Source organism: Hoplias malabaricus, chromosome X2 (assembly GCF_029633855.1).
Source record: "Hoplias malabaricus isolate fHopMal1 chromosome X2, fHopMal1.hap1, whole genome shotgun sequence".
Taxonomy (NCBI): Eukaryota; Metazoa; Chordata; class Actinopteri; order Characiformes; family Erythrinidae; genus Hoplias; species Hoplias malabaricus.
Genome location: NC_089819.1, coordinates 50619013 through 50641456, shown reverse-complemented (window position 1 = coordinate 50641456; position 22444 = coordinate 50619013). Strand labels below are relative to the sequence as shown.

At 43.7% G+C, this 22444-nt stretch overlaps 1 protein-coding gene across 1 annotated transcript in view; it reads right to left on the bottom strand.

Annotated features, from left to right (window-relative positions):
- Positions 1-22444, bottom strand: part of b4galnt4b (beta-1,4-N-acetyl-galactosaminyl transferase 4b) — a 131128-nt gene that overhangs the window by 85168 nt on the left and 23516 nt on the right. Inside the window, exon 3 of the mRNA XM_066653506.1 lies at positions 1856-1968. Within this exon, the coding sequence (XP_066509603.1) occupies positions 1856-1968 (113 nt within the window). The remainder of the gene's footprint in view (positions 1-1855; positions 1969-22444) is intronic.

The window sequence follows — 22444 nt, the reverse complement described above, 5'->3', positions numbered from 1 at the left end:
CACAGGGAGAACACACCACACTCCTCACAGTGCAGCCCAGTCAGCCAGAGCGTATTCCCCAAATGCCAGAGCTAGTTCATGTGCACAGACACACTCTCCTTCATGAATGTTCTGCACAAAACACACATTCCCACAAGTAGGATTCAGAGTTAGAGCGCGAGAGGACATTGAGGGTTGCCAACCATCCTGTATTTAGACGTTAATCCTAAACAGAACTGGGTAAAATGCACAAACGCACACTTAGTGTCACTTCTAGACTGACAGTCCACCAACCAAAAATATCCAGCTCACAGGGTCCTGTGAACAGGGTCCTGTATCGACTGATGAGAGACTAGAGGACGACCAACACTATGTGTGCAGCAACAGATAAACAGTGACAGGTCGGAACATTATATGTGAAAGCAAATGAATAAACCCCACAAAATATGCCATAATTGTATTTTAGTAAAAATTAATTACAAACGGAGCATGTGGGTCTTTTAAGTACAATATCTCTAATGGCGGGGATGGAAAGCCTGACCAACGGTAGACAATACGACGCCTGTCTAACCCCCAGCACATGAGTCATCTTCAACCTTTAAAACGAAATGACAGGGCAGGTCTAATTACGCCGTCCTTAAATGAAGCTGTGCATTACAAGACGCTCGACAAATCATTGGCTCTAATTCTATACACAGCTGGGAGTGGCAGAGCCATCATGGTGGGGAATGAAAAGACACAGAGAGCCACATCCATTAATGCATTAGCAAGTGACTGCGGTCCCGTGAATGATAATGCGCATCATTTCTATAAAGTCTATTACATGCCTGGACCCCCACAGAGAGAGACATTATCCATCGAGGAGACAACTACTCCAATGACCTGAAATTGCCATGAACGAAATGGTATTTAAAAGGCCATTGAAGGCATAGCTGTCCTGCTGGGTAGATATATAGGCACTGAGCAAAAGAAATGCTTTAATTGCAGCGTGCAGCAGGGATTTGACCAATGTCTGGACACACTTTCAAGGGCCAGTAGGGAACAAAAGACAGTTTCCATTAGAAGGCATTTGATAAGCATATGTAGTTCTAGTATACAGCTGTATAGTGGGTGACGAATCTGATGCCCAAGTCAAGACTGGGGTTCCATTCCCCACATGGGTCAGCCTACCCAGAATCATTGGGCGCAAGGCGGGAACACACCCTGGAGGAGGCACCCGTCCTTCACAGGGCGACACACACTCACACACTCACACTTTTGAGTCACCAATCCACCTACTAGCGTGTGTTTTTGGACCATGAGAGAAAACCGGAGCACCCGGAGGAAACCCACGCGGACACAGGGAGAACACACCACACTCCTCACAGTCACCCGGAGGAAACCCACGCAGACACAGGGAGAACACACCACACTCCTCACAGACAGTCACCTGGAGGAAACCCACGCAGACACAGGGAGAACACACCACACTCCTCACAGACAGTCACCTGGAGTGGGATTGAACCCATAACCTCCAGGTCCTAGAGCCATGTGACTGCGAGACCTACTTGCTACGCCACCGTGCCGGCCATTGATGATTTCTCATGATACTCTGGTGTTAACAGTAAACACAGCAGCTGCAACAATCACTTTAAGTTCAGGTTTACCATCTCTGCTGCATTTGGTTTAAAATTTAGTGACACAGCAGTGCTGGCCTGTCCTGGAAAAGTCACTTGTCAGTGGTAAGAACCACAGAATACTGGACATCCCAGTGGAACAGTGCCACAGGTTGTGTGTGTAGTGTTTAAGGGCAAAGACTAACTACAGTATCTCACTGTAAATAAGACGGATGTTTAAAAGCGGGCTGTAAGTCTAACATTGACTGGACATCACTCACCACCTGTGTCTCCTCTCCACTGTCGCTGGACTCCTCTCTGTCCAGACGACTTGGGGAAGAGTGGGAGAGCTTCTTGTTTCCGGACCCCATGCCTTCCGTCTGCTTCTCCATATCTGTGGAAAAATACTTTGATTAATATAATAACAAAAAACAACACAACCGTAGGAATTTATTGGATTTCAGTTCATTATCCCACAACCAAGTAGCCTTCATGTATTTTCTTCTTTGCTGGTGATTTTTCCCGGTTCCATTTACAATTTAACTTTAATTTAATAATTAAAAAGTAGCAGCTATATTTTATTATTGATTTTTTTCAGCAGCACTGAGGATATTTTTTGCCACAGAACCCACCACTGGTCCAAACTCCATGGCGGTTGAGAAATGATTTAGCATTCACAGTATGTTCAGTGCCGTAAGTTTTCTTCAGACATAAAGCCCCAGATATGTGAGGCCTTCTTTTAGAAAGAGCAGGGCGTCTTCCCGGAGGACTCTAAAGCGATACGGACGCAGCTGAGAAAAATCTATAGCTCAGTCAACCCACAGAGCCATTTACACAAGAATTCATTACCGTAATTTCATTTTAAAGGAAATGCACAGAGGTGAGTGCAGTGGTGAGGGATGTGGGAGAGAGATAAGGAGAAGGAGAAAGAAAGAACAAGAGAGGGAGAAGGCTTCCATATCCAACACCGCTCGGACTGCAGCCACTCAGCCTGACTAATCTCATCCTCCTCTGTAATGTTCCTGTGTCACAAGCCTGAGAGATGATACGTTTTCAGAGGAAGGACACACACCGAGAGGAGCTCTACGACAAAGAGGTGGAGCTCTGTCTGAGATTTATCCCTCCATACCTGAGAGAGAGAGAGAGAGAGAGAGAGAGAGAGAGAGAGAGAGACAGAGACAGAGAGAGAGAGAGAGAGAGAGAGAGAGAGAGAGAGACAGAGACAGAGACAGAGACAGAGAGAGAGAGAGATGTTTGTGTGTGAAAGAGATATGAGAGTGGGGGGAATAAAGATGAGAAAGAAAGAAAGAAAGAAAGAAAGAAAGAAAGAAAGAAAGAAAGAAATACAGGCACAAATGCTGCAGAAAAAATAATAAAGAAAAAAAGAGAAGTGAATGAAGGAGACAGAGGCTCATTCTGGAGAGAGAGAGAGAAAGAGAGAGAGAGAGAGAGGGAGAGAGAGAGAGAGAGAGAGGGAGAGAGAGAGAAAGGTTTGTGTGTGAGAGATGTGAGACAGTGGGGGAATAAAGATGAGAAAGAAAGAAAGAAAGAAAGAAAGAAAGAAAGAAATACAGGCACAAATGCTGCAGAAAAAAAGAGAAGTGAGTGAAGGAACAGAGGCTCATTCAGGGGAGAGAGAGAGATGTTTGTGTGTGAGAGAGATATGAGAGAGTGGGGGAATAAAGATGAGAAAGAGAAAGAAAGAAAGAAAGAAAGAGAAAGAAAGAAAGAAAGAAAGAAAGAAAGAAAGAAAGAAATACAGGCACAAATGCTGCAGAAAAAAATAATAAAGAAAAAAAGAGAAGTGAATGAAGGAGACAGAGGCTCATTCTGGAGAGAGAGAGAGAGAGAGAGAGAGAAAGGTTTGTGTGTGAGAGATGTGAGACAGTGGGGGAATAAAGATGAGAAAGAAAGAAAGAAAGAAAGAAAGAAAGAAAGAAAGGCACAAATGCTGCAGAAAAAAAGAGAAGTGAGTGAAGGAACAGAGGCTCATTCAGGGGAGAGAGAGAGAGAGAGAGAGAGATGTTTGTGTGTGAGAGAGATATGAGAGAGTGGGGGAATAAAGATGAGAAAGAAAGAAAGAAAGAAAGAAAGAAAGAAAGAAAGAAAGAAAGAAAGAAATACAGGCACAAATGCTGCAGAAAAAATAATAATGAAAAAAGGGAAGTGAATGAAGGAGACAGAGGCTCATTCAGGAGAGAGAGAGAGAGAGAGAGATAGCATCAGAGAATAGACTAAAGGTCAGGTGAGATGGGGTGAGGGTGGGGAGGGAGGTGTAGAGGTGAGGGAAGGAGAAGTCTGAGTACATCAAAGCCAGCTTCAGATGGAGGGGAGAAAGGTGGGCACTTTATCTTCCACGGAGCAGGGAGCCTGTCCCAATACATCTGGCACTCTCGGGCTCTGAGGCTGCCAGATAGATAAAGGATAAACGACTTCTCCTCTCCCCGAACGCCTTGCGCATTAAACCCAGTGTGAGGCTGGGTGGGGGACGCGCAGGTGAGGAGTTAGACTGACGCAGACGGAGAAATGTCAGCCTGCATCTGCGCAGTCAGCCCTCAGCCCACTGAGACAAAACCATGGCTCAACTTCAGCTTCAGCCTTATCTTGTTCCTGACAGACGTGTGAGGAGCACTGACACTCATCCCACGATGGGGACGTTCTACTGCACACTTATTTATTTACTTGGTTTGGGAAACATTCAGCGTTTCAATAAAAACAAGTCGGCTCGGAAAAAGTTTTTTGTTTTCCTCCAACAAATGCACATTAGCTGCAATGCACCATATGTTGCTCTGCATCGTGTGTTAGCCTCCTTTCACACTGGTCTCAGAGCAGGTATAAACTGGGGGGTGGATCATTCGCAGTGCTGTAGTGACACTGGCATGTTAGTGTGTGTTGGACTGTGGTAAAAGTGGATCAGACACAGCAGTGCTGCTGGGGTTTTGTTAAAACTCGCAGTGTCACTTCTGAACTGAGAACAGTCCCCCAGCCAAAAATGGCTAGTGACCAACCAGTGTGGCCAGAGATCGGACAGCACTGCTGTCTGATCCCAACACAACACTAACACACCACCACCACCACATCAGTGGCGGTCCTGACCACTGAAGAACAGGGCGAACAAAGTTGGAGAGCAACAGAGAGGGATCTGTCCTTCTATTGGTCAACAGCACGAAACGTGTAGCTGGAGACGTCAAACTAAGTTCGGACCAAGTGTGTTATCCCGGCATTAGTGAGAAATTAGTGCTGCTTAATGCTGTAATGGAACAAAGAGGTAAAAAAAACACGAGACCACAAGAAAAGGGCAGTATTTCATCAGAGGGCAGTATTCCCTTCAGTAAACCGTAGCCTTGAATTCTACGAACTATGCCTTTCCCCCGGGGAGTACAAAACCGTCCAGGAACAAAAGCATCCAAAGGATCCTCTCAACTACACAGCACGGTGGACAACACAATTATTCCTAACTGCTTCATCAATAAAGCCCCTCACTGGTAAACACAGAGAGTTAAGATCAAGATCGCTGCCCTGTCAGAAGTCATGCAATCTCAAATTACTTCTCCCTCCACTTAATGAAGCCTATTTTACCTCAGTCAATACGGTGTCGATCTGCGGGCCAGCTCCCTGAGCAGCATCTCTGTCAAGTTTCTCCGATAATACTCCAGTGTGCACTTTCATTTATCTCCACTCAATAGAATCAAATGATGCGTTTGATATGGAACTGGGTCATGGTTCTCCTAAATTCACCTCCACTCAGGACTCAGGTTGGGCATTTAGAGAGAGAGGGGGACTCTGGCTGATTATGTTGTTATTATTAAAAAAGCTGAACACCACAATGGATATTATCTATTATTGATTACGCTGATATTTTTCAGACCAACTTGGATACTAATTTTAGACCTATTTATTTTGTATTTGTTGGTGTGATAATATAAAACTTACTGGTTTTAGCCTAAATTTCACAATTTCAAAATTCCAGTGGAATATTTTTTTCTTATTAAGTGGCTAAGCACCACTTAAGGGACCTCCATGAATATTTCACATTATTTTAATTACTGACATATATAAGTATGAATTAAAATGAAAATAGCAGCTTAATTTGCTTTAAAAGTGACAATTTTATTAAATTGACGGAAAAACCCGACCGTGTGACGTCACTGGTGGACAACAGCTGAACAACGCCGCGGTAAAACACCGTTATGACTGACTGTTATGACAGTATCTAGCTAAATAACCAACATTATTCATGACAATAGCCTAGCAATAAGCTAAACTCAAATGTAGAGGTACCGTTATTCTTGTAAATGTGATCGAAGTCGAACTCGAATTCATCCGACACTATAAACCTCCGTAATGCAGCTACGTAGCCGAGTATAATCTGAGACACCGAGTTTAGCGAGTCAAGCTAACGTTAACTAACACCAACTAAAACAGGCGAAGTGAGTGTCCTTACCCTGTTTACCTCCATGTTACAGAGGCTCTTGAACACCTTTCGTTGGTGTCCTTACATGCCCATATTTTTGGAAAAGCGCCAGTGAAATGAGCTACAGATAACGGAGTGAGCGGATGGTCCTTTCCAAAGTGCCCGTTTAAAGTTGACAAATTTAGTCCATTTTCTGGATATTTTGGGATCTTTGGGCCATTTTGCATTATATTAAGTGCAACTTCTAGAGTTGTTGTCCACCATCTACGTCACAAGCAAGACGCCTATTAGAGTTTCCGAACACCGTTGGGGGGGGGGGAAGAACAGTCTTTTAAACCTTATTCCTTGAATTAGTAAGAAATAACATGTTTTCTGACTATCAATAAACACAAGTTAGGAACTCAAATTCCACTGTGTTTATTTGTTTGACACTTTCATATCGCTGGTGCTTAGCCTTTATAGTTTACGTCCGTATTCAAAAAACACTTTTTATAGAATCCAGATGTTTCCTCACCATTTGCTGCCTTCCAGTCTGTATGAGCTCAAAACCGGTTTAATGTATTTACGAAGCTCCAATGTCTGTAAATGAGTAAAAAAAAAAAAAACAAACAAAAAAAAAACTGGCTCAGTCCGGTATGCTAGGCTTTCTCTCGCTCTCTCTGCTCAAGGCAGAGGCACCAGAACTCGAGTTACAAATCAATTTCTGTGGTACTTCAAACAGTGATTTAAAAACTTACAGACAAGTTAAACTTCATCTGCATACAAACAACAGTCAGAGTTCCCCTCAAACTGCTTCAACTGTTCTTTATACCACAGAGATTGATTTGTTAGTAGGGTCATATTAGTATCCACTGAGGGCTGGTAGTGTGGGTGGTTGAGAGGGAGTGAAGTGTCTGTGTTTGTGCAGCTGTAGTGTATGTAATGTTAAGTGGTGTTGTCTGTACGCACTTTACATTTTTGTATCTGTGTTTATAGGACCCTCTTAATATGATTTGCTAATTCTCACAGGATTTTCTTTCATTAAACTCAGAGATGATTAAGAATGCAGAAATAAAATAATGCGTACATCGTCACACTCTGGCCCTCGTCATTGTCACTCGGGTCCTTGCCCTCACACATTTTCCCTGTCACTTCACTTGTGGTCGGTGTGTTTAACCTTGTGGCTGATCACTGTAGACATTAAGTTCTATTAAAATGGAATGCAGAGGGTTGTTGCAATCTCCTGTAATGTTGTTATTTTATGGCTCACAGCCTACATCAGTACTGCAGCCTGACAGTGCTGGACACAATAAACACATACGCTAACTGTTCTAGAAGTTTTTATTTCTGCTGTTTTTGCAGCAATTTGTACTGCAGCTGTGGTCACAACGACATTCTGTAAATGAAAGAAGGGCATCTCTGAATACAAACTGAGCTCCAGTCACTGCAATGTGTCTGACGTCTTTGAATTCTCCCAGCGTTCACCCAGGCCTTGTGTTCTCCTTGAGCTAAGTGTGTGTTTAATCAAACTCTACCTGCACTCCAGAGGACACACCACTGACAGTGAGAGAGAGAGAGAGAGAGAGAGAGAGAGAGAGAGAGAGAGAGAGAGAGAGAGAGAGAGAGAGAGAGTGTGTGAGAGAGAGAGAGAGAGAGAGAGAGAGAGAGAGAGAGAGAGAGAGAGAGAGAAGGAGATATGGAAGGAGTGCTTGTCTTTTGTAGTTTAGTATAAATTGATAACATACAGAAATTACTGCACAGTGAAAGAAATCCACTTGGCAAAGCTAATGCTCTGCTGTCTCAGAGAGAGAGAGAGAGAGAGAGAGAGAGAGAGAGAGAGAAAGAAAAAAACAAAAACAGATCTGAGAAAGGGAGAAACAAAAGAGTGGGAGGGCAGGGGGAAAGAGAAAAAGAAAGTGAGAGCAAGAAAAAGAGTGAGTGAGCGAGAGAGAGAGAGAGAGAAAGTAGGAGATATGGAAAGAGTGCTTGTCTTTTGTAGTTTAGTATAAATTGATAACACAGAAATTACTGCACGGTGAAAGAAATCCACTTGGCAAAGCTAATGCTCCGCTGTCTCAGAGAGAGAAAGCGAGAGAGAGAGAGCGAGAGGGAGAGAGAGAGAGAGAGAGCGAGAGGGAGAGAGAGAGAGAGAGAGAGAAAGCGAGAGAGAGAGAGCGAGAGGGAGAGAGAGAGAGAGAGAGCGAGAGGGAGAGAGAGAGAGAGAGAGAGAGAGAGAGCGAGAGAGAGAGAGAGAGAGAGAGAGAGTGAGAGAGAGAGACAGAGTATGAACAGAGAGACTTTGAGCCACAGTGCTGCAGAAAGGTAGAGTGTACTGGGAAGCCATAAAGCGTTTTTAATCTTTTTTTGATGATAAATGTCCAGACATTGTACATCGGTCTGGGGAAGCTTTCATTCTATTACATTTAATAAAAAATGTAAATAAAATGCATGGCAGGACATGTTTGAGACTGACAGGGTATATTAATGTATAAATATTTAACACGGTACAGTGACATTTGATGTGTTACTCACACTCCAACACGACCAACACGATTAAGAACTGATTACACAGTCATCCCCAGTGTTTGAGGAACAAACAGCTGTACAATCCAGCTGCAAACAAACAAACACTGCAAATGCTCGTGTAACATTGGGGATTTAAATGTGTCCAGTCGTGCCATTACAGTCCAAACCATAATCAAGCAACAAAAGAGTCCAAATATGAACAAAATGTTGATTCATTTGATTTTCCATTGATAGTATCTTTCTGTAATGCGGCAAAATAGTGACCAAATTGCTTCACACCACCCCTCAATTTTCTTAGAATCTCTTAAAATGTTGCCTAGTGGTAATGCACAAGATCTGAGCCGAGCCGAGCTGAGTGGGTACCAAGCAGTGGGAAAGTGCCATGAAAGTACTAAGGTATAGTTCCAGATACATCAGGCGTGATGTGGAATTACTGCATGTTGAAACTTGGTGGATTTCCCTTTAGAACACCAAGGAAGACCATGGGTCCATTTCAGTATCCGTTACAACATGCCCTCACCCACTCCACCTCACCATCCCCCGCCCCGGGGAATCTCTGATGCCATCTAAAGGTCGGGTCCATTACTGTACTAACTGAAGTGTGTTAGCTGAGCCCTGGAGGCACGAGGAAACGAGTGAACACAAGTGTCCACTTCAGCAGCAGAACTTGCCCAAAGCATCTGATGTGGCTTCCTTTTCAGTTGAAAAAACAATAGAGGACCAAGCCATTTGTAAATTCACAATGCTTAACATTTCACTAAAATACTTTACTCAGCGTTTGTGTGTTTTTGAAGTAATGTAGTAACCTACTCCATACGTAGAAGGTCTGCAGACACACAACAAAGCCATCAGCATCAAAGTGATTGAATCTTATGTTTACTGACTCTCCTCCCCTTGTACTCTAACCCTGTGCTAGTGGTGACAAGGTGCAACAGCAGTGAGCAGCGACTCCATCTTTAATGAACACCATGCTGCTGGGAATGGGAATGTTAGCCAAAGCTTCCCAGGGTCCTTATATGAATCAATAAACCAAATTTGAGTCACTTAAAAACAAATTTGAAACACCCTGATGTAATTGTAGTTCTGAGTGTTTAATACAGTGGCCGCCAACTTGTCGATCACGATTGACAGGTCGATTTCCAAGACTATGCAAGTCGATCGCGATATCTCATGCTGCTGTTTAAGTCATAGCTGCATCCTTCTGTATCCACAGTGGTTCGCTGGCTAGTTAAGCAGGGGCAGAAAATGCTGTGGTCACACAGGGTTTGTATCTGCGAATTATGACACGTGAATTCACGTCCCTGACCAACAGTGCTGTGGCTCTGTGGTGTCTCTGCACTGTCCGCTCAGCCAACATGGCGGCGGTCACACTATAGAGTCACACTATACCCTGTGTTCTGTTGAGGTGTGCCACCTTGTCGAAATGTACTACCATTGTGTACTTTTAGTTGTTGTTTAATTAACTATTTAAAATTGTGGGTCTTAAATGAGCAGAACTGCTGTAGGATAGGTATCAATATGTAGCACAACTTGTCACAACACCTGTCTAGCACTTGCAGATTCATTTTATGTTACTGGAGGCGATGGGGACATATGCAGCTATGTTATTTTAAGTAGCCTAAGCCTGGCATTTATGCTGGTAGATCTTTCATTTGTTCAGATTTCAAAGGTGATCTTATAAATAAAGAGATTGGTGACCACTGGTTTAGTAGAAGTAGGTAGCGCAGCAGGTAGATGTCGCAGTCACACAGCTCCAGAGACCTGGAGGTTGTGGGTTCGATTCCCGCTCCGGGTGACGGTCTGTGAGGAGTTGGTGTGTTCTCTCTGTGTCTGCGTGGGTTTCCTCTGGGTGACGGTCTGTGAGGAGTTGGTGTGTTCTCTCTGTGTCTGCGTGGGTTTCCTCCGGGTGCTCCGGTTTCCTCCCACAGTCCAAAAACACACGTTGGTAGGTGGATTGGCGACACCAAAATGTCCGTAGGTGTGAGTGAATGTGTGTGTGTGTGTCTGTGTTGCCTTGTGAAGGACTGGCGCCCCCTTCAGGGTGTATTCCCGCCTTGCGCCCAATGATTCCAGGTAGGCTCTGGACCCACAGCGACCCTGAACTGGATAAGCGCTTACAGATAATGGATGAATGAATGAATGGTTTAGTAGACGCTGGGGAGCGTATGTTTATACGATGACACTACACTCTACACACTGCAGCAAACAGTGGCTAACGCTTAAGCTTCAAGTCTATTATTGCTGCTTGTTATGAGCTGTTTACAATTAAAAACTACTGTAAAGACCTCATTAAACTAAGAAAATCATCACATAAATATTCAATTTTATGACATCACTTTGATAAAAACGTTTACACTAGTGTTTATTTGTACTGGGAATAGTTTATTCTTTTACGCTATTGTGTCCAGAACACAAGCCCGACTTTAACAAAGAAACCTCAAATATGGACCCATCCCTTTAAAATATCTAAGAATTAAACTAAAACGTTTTGTCTGCTCCACAGACCACTTCTCCCCCCTCAAACCGCCCCAGCCGGGTTTCTGGAATGAATGTTTCACATCTCAGTGGTAAGGACCCAGAAAGCCAAACTTCAAACAGAGCAAAATTTCCTCCAAAACACATCGGAAAATGACAAACTCACAAAGAGGTTTAAAATCACAAAAGCCACATTCTGTAAAAGGCTACACAGTCTATTTAATCTGAGAGCAAAGAAAAGCACTGCATGTACCACAGACTCAGCATGACAGCATTGGCCCAGAATGCTGCTGTCACCCCACGCTGCCACATTGTCAGAAATGAAAAGCCGTGCGATCTGACGAGCAGGTTAATGAGCGGCTGTCTGGAGCTCCAGCGTGTGACCTTCCAGGACAGAGACAATTCACCCTTCGCTCCTCACACAGCCACCAACGCGATTACCTTCTGCTCAGGTCAGAAGAAACGGATGCTTTAGCATCAGCACCTATGCAGTAAATCACTTGCTAAATTCTTACTGATCATTGTGCCACATTCGGTTTACGTTCTCATAAATTCCTAAAAATTTAATTTGACATTTTCTAACCCCTTGAAGGGTGCACTTTGTTGTTTTGTACACATGCATTTTTATTATTCAACAGGTGCTAGGAATTCCATCCATCCATTATCTGTAAGGGCTTATCCAGTTCAGGGTCGCGGTGGGTCCAGAGCCTACCTGGAATCAATGGGCGCAAGCCGAGGATTACACCCTGGAGGGGGCGCCAGTCCTTCACAAGGCAACTCAGACACACACACATTCACTCACACACTCACACCTACAGACACTTTTGAGTCGCCAATCCACCTGCAACGTGTGTTTTTTTTTGGACTGTGGGAGGAAACCGGAGCACCCGGAGGAAACCCACGCAGACACAGAGAGAACACACCAACTCCTCACAGACAGTCACCCGGAGGAAACCCACGCAGACACAGAGAGAACACACCAACTCCTCACAGACAGTCACCCGGAGGAAACCCACGCAGACACAGAGAGAACACACCAACTCCTCACAGACAGTCACCCGGAGCAGGACTTTTTTTTTTTGTGATCTAAAAGCATGGAATAAATCAAGCTTTACTAAGTTTGCTCAACTCCTTCCTTCAAGCACTGAAACCTTAGAATGGCAGCATCAGCTAATCTGAGGATCTTAAATCACAACATTGTATACTCTTGTTCCTCTTGCTGTGTGCTTGGCTCAGGCTGAACAGTAGTCCATTATCATTTAAAGGAACACTACGTAATATCTTTACCTTAAAATTACAGCTTCAAAATGGTTGTGATGCTCCTCTGACCTGTAATAGGGAGAAGAACACCTCTCGCACCGCTCTCCAGGGCTGCTTCTCTAAACACTAGACTCAGAATCATGTGGAGAGAACTCTTACACAGTGAGTACTGCATAATGATTTACAGCACATATCTCACGGGTGTTTAGCTCGATGCTAGAAGAATCTACCTTGGTTTTCCTGGTTGTCAGAGAAAGTAAGGAGGAGAAGGGACAGACAGAGAGAGAGAGAGAGAGGCCGTGCAAGAGTTATTATTGGACTGTTTAAATCATTACAGGGAGCTGAGCGAGACACAAGAAGGACGCCTACTTCTTGTTGGACTAGTAAGTAATAACATGTCGTTGCCCTTTCTTGATGTGTTACTGTGTTCGTTAGTGAGAATTCCTGTTGCCAAAGTGTTAATGAGCAGTGAGCCAGGGTTTGTGCTCGCTAACTTTAGCTGGATTAGTCAACTTTTTTAGACATTGATTCTGGAAATTAGAGCTTTTTTATGTAGTTGTTGTGTGGAATAGCTAGAGTTTGTGTCAGTGCAACCCAAGGTTTGCTGACAACAGAGTTACAGTCTGGTTTTTGAGAGTTATTGATGAATGAGGGTGCGTTAGCGCCTGCTTTCTTTAGCTGGATTAGCTCACTTGTTAGCGTATGATATTGATTCTAGTACTAAGTGTTTTCTGTCATTTGCTAAATGATTATAATGTCTAGAGTACCACAAATGTACACTTTATGCTTGTAAAAACATGGTCCAGTGTATATTATGAGCGATATATAGCTGTTATTTTGTAGTCGACATCATTTTATTTGATTTCTTTCCCCAGGCCTAACAAATATTTAGCAAACACTGCTGTCTAATTAGTTTGGAAAGGCTAGCAGTATTTCAGCATGTGTAAACCTTTGTCATGTTATGTTCATTAATTTCATTAGGTTGTGTGTATGTGTGTGTGTGTTAAATTTTATTTCATGACAGTACTGTAAATGTGAATTATTTTCAGCAACAGATAGGGTGAGCCCAAGACATATTTCGTACATAGTATTCCTTTAAAGGAAGAGGTGCTGTTCCTTTAAAATTGGCTGTTCTGAACCCAGCTGTTTAGACAGGAGAGAACCCTGCTGTAGTGTTTGATCCTTGTGGTATTTTAACCAAAGCATGTCACAGACATTTCATTAAGATTCAATAATTGTGGAAAAATTGAGGAAAGGTGGTACATCATTTTAAAAACATTCAAGCACAATGTAGATTGAATTAAAACTAATTATTTTGTAGTATACTTGAAGGCAATATTTCAAAAGGTACAAGGTTTCTAAGATTATATGTGTGTAGTTATGAAGTCTCCTGGGGTTTATGGGGTTAAAAGAAGAATATTCTATTCACTTGTGTCTTCTAGAAAAGATCACAAGGCACACAGCTCTGTATGAACACACTGAATGTATCTGAACACACTTTTGCAAAGGCGTAGTCTGACCTTAAAAAAGAAAGAAAACCTCAAAGGCCTGAACAGAGCAATAGTCATGTGGCAGGGAGAGCGGCCATCTAACAGAATATCTAATGGAAGCGGAGAGCAGTTAGACAAAGACATGGACATATTTCAAGCAGATCCACTTCTGGTGTAATCCTGTGGCCTCTGGCTTGACCATGACCAGGACCCACATTGTGGCAGTAGCCTTGACTCTAGAGCACAACTTTGCAGAGAAGCATTAAAATGCAGCACACTGCCACAACTGATGGTCCATTTGCAAGGACAGATGGCCGAGATGGATGGCTTGATTTGTCAGTCTGAGGGAAAATATCACCACAATTTCTCACGCGGCGCCGGAGCAGAAGCTTTTCCTGGTTCCTGAGTTTTGACCTTGAATGTAAGCTAACCTTCCAGCTAATGAAGCATGCCACCATCTGTCCATTTGTCTGTTTACATTAGTAGATCTGTCCGTAATTCTTTACGCTGAATCAGACCTAAGTTGCTGCAAAGTTGTGTACAGTGAAAAGAAAACGGAAGATAATAGGTGTGACATTCAGCTGTAATTAAAATAACAGTTTCTTTGTAATTTTATGGTAATTGTTGCATAAAATTGTCATTTTATTCAAGTAAAAATCACTGCATTTGTTGGGAGATCAAGAAAAAAGCATGTGTGCTGATTTGTTCTGTTCTTGGTTTAAATGATTTAAATAATTAATTTGTACTTTTTCAATAAAATGGCAAAATGTCATTTTTAATATACGACAGTTACCATAAAATCACAAATGAACAGGAGAATTTTTGAACTGTAATTATACATCACATAAAAAAGATAAAAAATTGGCTAGTGGCTAATTATTGTACACGTAATACATTTTATTTCAAGTATTTTTCATTAATATTAAAACTACACGGTGGTGCAGCAGGTAGTGTCGCAGTCACACAGCTCCAGGGGCCTGGAGGTTGTGGGTTCGATTCCCGCTCCGGGTGACTGTCTGTGAGGAGTGTGGTGTGTTCTCCCTGTGTCTGCGTGGGTTTCCTCCGGGTGACTGTCTGTGAGGAGTGTGGTGTGTTCTCCCTGTGTCTGAGTGGGTTTCCTCCGGGTGACTGTCTGTGAGGAGTGCGGTGTGTTCTCTCTGTGTCTGCGTGGGTTTCCTCCAGGTGACTGTCTGTGAGGAGTGCGGTGTGTTCTCTCTGTGTCTGCGTGGGTTTCCTCCGGGTGACTGTCTGTGAGGAGTGCGGTGTGTTCTCTCTGTGTCTGCGTGGGTTTCCTCCAGGTGACTGTCTGTGAGGAGTGCGGTGTGTTCTCTCTGTGTCTGCGTGGGTTTCCTCCGGGTGACTGTCTGTGAGGAGTGCGGTGTGTTCTCTCTGTGTCTGCGTGGGTTTCCTCCGGGTGACTGTCTGTGAGGAGTGTGGTGTGTTCTCCCTGTGTCTGCGTGGGTTTCCTCCGGGTGACTGTCTGTGAGGAGTGCGGTGTGTTCTCTCTGTGTCTGCGTGGGTTTCCTCCGGGTGACTGTCTGTGAGGAGTGTGGTGTGTTCTCCCCGTGTCTGTGTGGGTTTCCTCCGAGTGACTGTCTGTGAGGAGTGTGGTGTGTTCTCCCTGTGTCTGCGTGGGTTTCCTCAGGGTGCTCCGGTTTACTCCCACAGTCCAAAAACACACGTTGGTAGGTGGATTGGCGACTCAAAAGTGTCCATAGGTGTGAGTGTGTGAGTGAATGTGTGTGTTCCCCTGTGAAGAACTGGCGCCCACTCCAGGGTGTGTTCCTGCCTTGTGCCCAATGATTCCAGGTAGGCTCTGGACCCACCGCGATTCTGAACTGGATAAGGATTACAGATAATGAATGAATTAAAACTCCAAATGACAAAGACATCTATCAGTATTCAGCGAGTCCCCACCTTGTCAATATTACAACATCCAATGTTTCAGGGTTGCGTTCAGTGTCTGAAAGAAATCTGCACGGCTATTCTTTCTCACCTTCAAACCCAAACACATTCACGGATGTTGAGATCTGGACTCTGGGATGACTCTAGTTAAAACACCAGCAACATCTTAGTTTGAAAACAGGATAAAAGCTTAACAATTACTTTCAGTGCTGCAGAGACGAGCTTCTTCACAGTGAAATCATGAACGCAAACCCTTAAGTTAAGAGTGACCTTGATTTTCACTGTGAATGTGATTGAGGCACTTTTGGTGGTCTTTTATCCTTTTATCATTTTTTGAACCCTGGTTTCAGAAACTGCTGTTTATTTTTCTACATAACGTCCTTTGATTTCCCTCTTCTTACACAAGTGCGCTGTCTTATATCAAACCTCCTCAGAACCATCTTCTTCAAACACGAGTACTTTAAGCATATCTGCAGTTCTGACTGGAAATGAAATAAATAAATAAAGTGTGGTCTCTGATTTTTACTCTGTACTGTACACACACACACACACACACACACAGAGAGAGAGAGAGTCAAACAGACACAATCTCTTCCCTTCTTTTCTGCACAGTGGGGAACCTCAGCGGTAGCTGAGAAGCAATCAGAGGAACCAGGGGTATTCTTGCTTCTGTGCTTGTCTCAGCCCAAAAATCAATTCTAATCTATGTAGACGAAGGAAACACATACATAAAACAATGGGGAATTTAAGGAAGCAATTAAAGCTGTTACACATAAACATACTAAACCTATAATCTGTCGTCATGCCCTGAGAAATTACCTCCAGCATTTCTTATCAACTCAAGCTCTAAAGAAGGCGGGTACATTGTTTTTTTTAGGTTAGTCTCAGCTTTAACGATGCAGAGGTGACTGCAGACTCTCTTTTCCATGCATCGCTCTGTTCACAGGGAGCTAAACGCCAGCTCATACAGAGATCCCAGGCCGTTCCAGCCATATGTCATTGCTCTGGCCTGTGGCTTAGCACATCTGTTCTGCCAGGGGAAAGTGGACAGTGATGGAGAATATTTACCCGACCCTTCCCAGCTCTGGAGAATCTTCAAATGGCAGTAGCGGAATTAGTGGGAAGGTAAATAAAGGGGGTTTTAATTTGCAAAGCCATTTGAGGTGCATTTCATGAGGAATGGCTCATCCATAATGCCTATTCTTAAACTTAATCTGGGCAAACAGAGACAGGGGACTGGTTCCTGTCCCCCTCATGCACCACTACGTAACAATTTTATCACAGGGACATTTTTGTGGAGTTGGTGCCATATTGTGTACCGATTTTCTGGTTTCTGACCACAGAACTAATGTAAACAGATGGGAAAGGTCAAAACAATACATACACAGGTCATCTCCCTGCTTTGGAGAGGGTCTCACAACACTCGGAAGCACAGAAATTCTCTGCCTCTGCATCGCAGAGTAAAAGATCACACAGTGTTGTATAACGAGGGGGAGAAATACAGTTATCCTTTGTTAGCCATGTTAGCATTTCTATCGTAGGATCTAATGGGAAACTGTTAGCACATTAGACAATGCATTTCTCTGTTCTTGTGTCTGAATCGGTATGAGTTATTCATACACAGACCATATACCAGCTTCAGAATATAACTTGTCTTTTGTTTCAGTGTGTAAGAGACTATTCTTTGTGGTCTCATTCTCTTCCACCGTCCTACTGTCCCTATACAGAGAGTGTAACAGCTTCTTGGAGGTTGATGTTTTATCACAACTCCTTTCTCTGATTTGGCTGAGTATATGATATATAACTGAGCGTTTCCACACTGCAGCGAAGTCTTATTACACCCTCTGTAGAGCACAGTACAGGTAGAAAAACAGCGGTCTGTCATAAAGACCAGATGGCAGTGAAGACACGTATTCCACAGCAATGAAGAAATAACCACTATCACATTCTAGTTTCTTGGGAATCTGAGCTCTTTCAAATCCATACAGTTATTACACGAATAAATCAAATCCATAACAAGCCTGGGTGTTCAGTCACTCAGAGCTTAATCAATGCTCTGATCTATCACTGAGAGAAGCTCAGGGCTCTTCTGCTAGAGCTTTATCGATCTGTAATTGACACATCCATCCAGCAGATACAGTAACGGTTCTAGTGGAAAAGGTCACACTCAGTTCACCCCAGCGGCTTCATTTCAGTTACCTTGGAAGCAAACAGGCAAATAGGGTTTCATTTTCCAAGGAGACGTCGCTGATAGCTCTGTGTATTTACATTATCCTGCAGTAATCTGGCCCGGCGTGATTACGGCGAGGCCTAGGAACGAGGCTGGCAGCTCCTCGTAAATGAATTCAATTTGACGGGCGGATTCTGGCCCGTTTTCAGGGCATCTCATGCAAGTAAACAGCTGTGCGTGTGTATGTGTGTGTGCTGGGCTCCATGCAATGCATCTCATTATCGTCGCCTAGTAATTGGAATAGTGGAGGGTAATTACATTTTTGTTTGAGTGTACGGTGAGAGTTTTCGCCTAGGCCCCTGACGTTTACCCTGGCTGTCTCGGGGAATAATAGGGTCTCCCGAACAAGAAGCACAGGGGCCAGGGCTCAGCCTGCTGGAGCATGACCAAAGTTTGATGAATTAGTCACTTTCTAGACTTCAGCAAAACTCCGGGGAACAATCTACTTCACCATGCATTATAGCTACATGATTACAGGGCAATAGGAACATCAGGGCGCTGTGTTATTGTTGTCATGCTGCAGAAAAGAGCTTGAATATCTATTAAAATGCCTGTTCTGCCGTAGATGTTTACTTGGATGGCTGAATCTACGGCTAAGACTGAAGTAAGTATATGAGCAAGGACACATATAAGTGGAGAAATAAGTAAGGAGTAGGACCCTGAGCTTTGCCTTGATTTTTATGCCAGAATATCACAAACCAAGCTCTATAATGTTAGCGGTGACATCAGGGCTTTTAGAGGAATGGCTAAAAAGCTGTTTAGCTGAATGGAGTCAGGGATGTTTTATTCGCATTTCCGTACAAAACAATGACAACGCAACTCAATTCCTGGAACAGTCACTGCTTGTCCTTTTCCAGGACTCATACACTGGGGAAAACAAGTCCCCTATAAAGAATGTCTGTGCATTCCCAGTGAGATATTAATAATTCTTTTGAACATATACAAGCAACAACGAGGGCAGCCAGGTGCAGTTTCCACATCCATGTTTACATGCACATACTACATTTGGGGTTTGGGATTTGTCTTCCTGTACGCATCTTAGGAGACCTGATGTTATGTCTGAGAAGTGCTTATATATCGGTTGTGATTGGCTTAAATCCTGTAGTGGATGCGTAGCTGTGATGCCTCTATCTGTGGAGACCTGACATTTAGCGCGAGATGTGCTCTGATTCTCAAACCTGGATTTGCAAAATCCCATAGTGTGCACCAGACTTAAACGTTCAGACAGTGATAATGCCCCTCTAAAGGCACGGCTGTGGTCATAAAGTCGTGCAACTTTAATGTACATTACATTCAATTCTCCAGGCCTTTTCCATAATACCAATCTTTTAAAAAAGAATAACAAAATAAAATCTGGAGTTTAAAGGGATTTCTGAAAACAACCGAATTTGAAAATCACTTAAAATAAAAAAAGTCATTGATTCGTTGTCGGTAACCAGTCCATCACACTTTCACACCTATGGACACTTTTGAGCAGCCAATCAACGTACAAGCGTGTGTTTTTGGACTGTGCATCTGGAGGAAACCCACACAGAAACAGGCAGAACATACCAAACCACTCACTGTGACCCGGAGCAGGGCTCAAACCCACAACCCCTGGACCTTGCAGCTGTGTGATAGCGACACTTCCTGTTGCACCAGTTAAAATATGACTAAATTCCAACCATCCATCCATTATCTATAACCACTTATCCAATTCTGGGTCACAGTGGGTCCAGAGCCTACCTGGAATCACTGGCACAAGGCGAGAATACACCCTGGAGGGGGCGCCAGTCCTTACAGGGCAACACACACTCACACATTCACTCACACACTCACACCTACGGACACTTTTGAGTCGCCAATCCACCCACCAACGTGTGTTTTTGACTGTGGGAGGAAACCGGAGCACCCGGAGGAACCCACACAGACACACGGAGAACATATCAACTCCTAACAGACAGTCAACCGGAGGAAACCACGCGGACACAGGAAGAACACACACACTCCTCACAGACAGTTACCCGGAGCGGGAATCGAACCCACAACCTCCAGGTCCCTGGAGCTGTGTGACTGCGACACACCTGCTGCACCACCGTGCTGCCCATATGACAAAATTATATCCCCAAATTAAAGTTACTAAGAGCTACCATTCTGGGTCCCACAACAGCAACAGTGAATGTGACCAGCACAGAGACCATTTTCTGGAAGTACTAATGTTATAACGAAATAAGAAACTAAAATTAACCCTAGTAGCTTGTGAGTTATGAAAGAGGTAAAAATCCACAGCACTTGTTTATGCGATGAGGCCGCGTATGATATGCTCCACTGTCTGTTAAGCCATCGTCAGGGAAGTGATTCTATACAGAGAATCTTAGGAGGTGTGAAACAGTGAAAGAAAGGCAGGTATGGGAAGAGGATGAGGGAGACCCCAGAGGGATGAAAACCAGATCTGCTCTGACATGTTTTGACACTCGCTGTCTGCGCAGAGATCAGTCGAACCGTCTGTGTCTGGGTGATGAGGAAACAGCGACAGAGCAACGAGATCGAATGCCATCAGCTCTGAAAGACGAGAGGGAGAGACTAATGTGGCTCTCCATCAATGTCTCTTCTCTTCCCTGTCTCTCCACTTTCACTGCGTCCCTAATAATACATATCCTATATGACAATACAGAGGGGCACAGCGTAAGGGTGCTAGGACTGCAGAGTTATTGTTCCATCCGGAACTCAAAAATAAGAGCTGCAATTGTTATTAGTATTATCCACATCCACAGTCATGATTAGACATGCTCAGCTCTGGAGAAGGTACGGGGATGTTCTGATTGGCCACATTTAGTCAATGTGCAAAGTCACTTTTCGATGTTGGGTGATGACTTCAGAACATAACATTTATTAAAAAAACGTACATAATTCATAACTGTTTTCTTTACTTCTGTCTCACCATTATTTCTCTATCTACTTGGAGAGAAGCTGTAGTACTCACTAAAGGCCTGCTTTGGCACTTCTCTGAGCTCCAGAATCCTCTTCTGTCCTTGCTGTTGTGAGAGTAGTTTGCAATTTTGGAACTGGAAGTGAATGCCATTTGGTCAAAGCAATTTTACATTTCTGTTATTCGTGAATGAATTAGGAAGCAATTCACACCTCCATTGCTTTTACAGTCAGCTAGAATGTTCCAAATGGCACTCTGGGTCCTGCTATGAAACAGAAGAAGGTCATTGTACTCGGATACAAATGACACACTATAGCTGACCACTCTGCAGACGGAACCACAGAAGTGTGTCAGCGGAGACAGAGGATGTACAGGGCTCAGTGTTGTTTCTAAGAGGTCTCATATGTAGTTTATGAACTTCAAGCCAATCTCAGTTATTGATCCAGAGCTGCACAGCTTTTACATCTCCACAGGTTTATCTTGGTAATAGTTGGTAAGAGGGGTCTAATTGAGAACATTTAAGACGAGCACTGGCTTTTTGATCCAGATCTAATCACTGAGCCTCAGTATTTGACCTCATTCATTTCTGATGTGTGACGCAACACACTCCGTTTAATACTCTTCATTTCAGAAGAAACACAGCAACAGCATGTGTCCAGAAACTTCTGGCCATGTTGTGAAAAATGCTCCAGTTGTGAGGCTTTGGAACAGCGCAGTACACTCGAGTGAACACTCCACACACACACACACACACATACAATACTGTGCACTGGGTAACAAAGCAGAGAGGCTTTGGCAGGTGCTTCAGTAGCTTCACCTTCTCCTCCACGCAGAACCCGACAGCGACTTCACATCTGTTTACCTGCTGCCATGGCAACATCTGAGCGCCGCACTCCGCATGAGAGTCCCCCCAGGGCTTTGAAACCAGAACAGGGGCCGAAAATCACACACACACACTGACCCACGCAGACCCAAACACACATACGTTCCTTTGAAACGAGGGGACAAATAACACTCAGACAACCCCCCACACACATAGACACACACACACACACACCACACTCACATATCACTGCTGCAAAAAACGTATCTCCATTTTTTTGCTTCAATTTACTACATCATTTGAACACATCAGCTGTCCTTCACACTGTGTGGAATGATCAATGATGAATGAACAATAGAAATGCACCAAAATATTTTTTTTCTTTTGACTTCAAAAAAATTAAACATTTATCTGCTGTAAGTTAGTCTTTACATGTTTTTCTCTGGACAGTGACAGTATACCTGAATCCAGAAGAGTGGACCAAATATTAAACACACACACACACACACACACACATACACACACACATACACACATACATATATACACACACACACACACGCACACACACACGCACACACACATACATACACAAACTCACACACACACACACACACACACAACACACACACACACACACTATACCGTGGATCTGTATTTGGTGCACTAGGTCAAAACTAAGCCTTATTTCCACTGTACACTTTGTTACACTGCTGTCATTAACCAACCTTCACCCAAATTCCCCACAGATTTCACCAGGAGAGGTCCGCTCCTCGGAAGCCGACCATGCGAATATCTCCTCCGATTAAAGCCCTCCAGCTGAACCTCCGTCACCAAACACTCCAGCATTAATATTATAA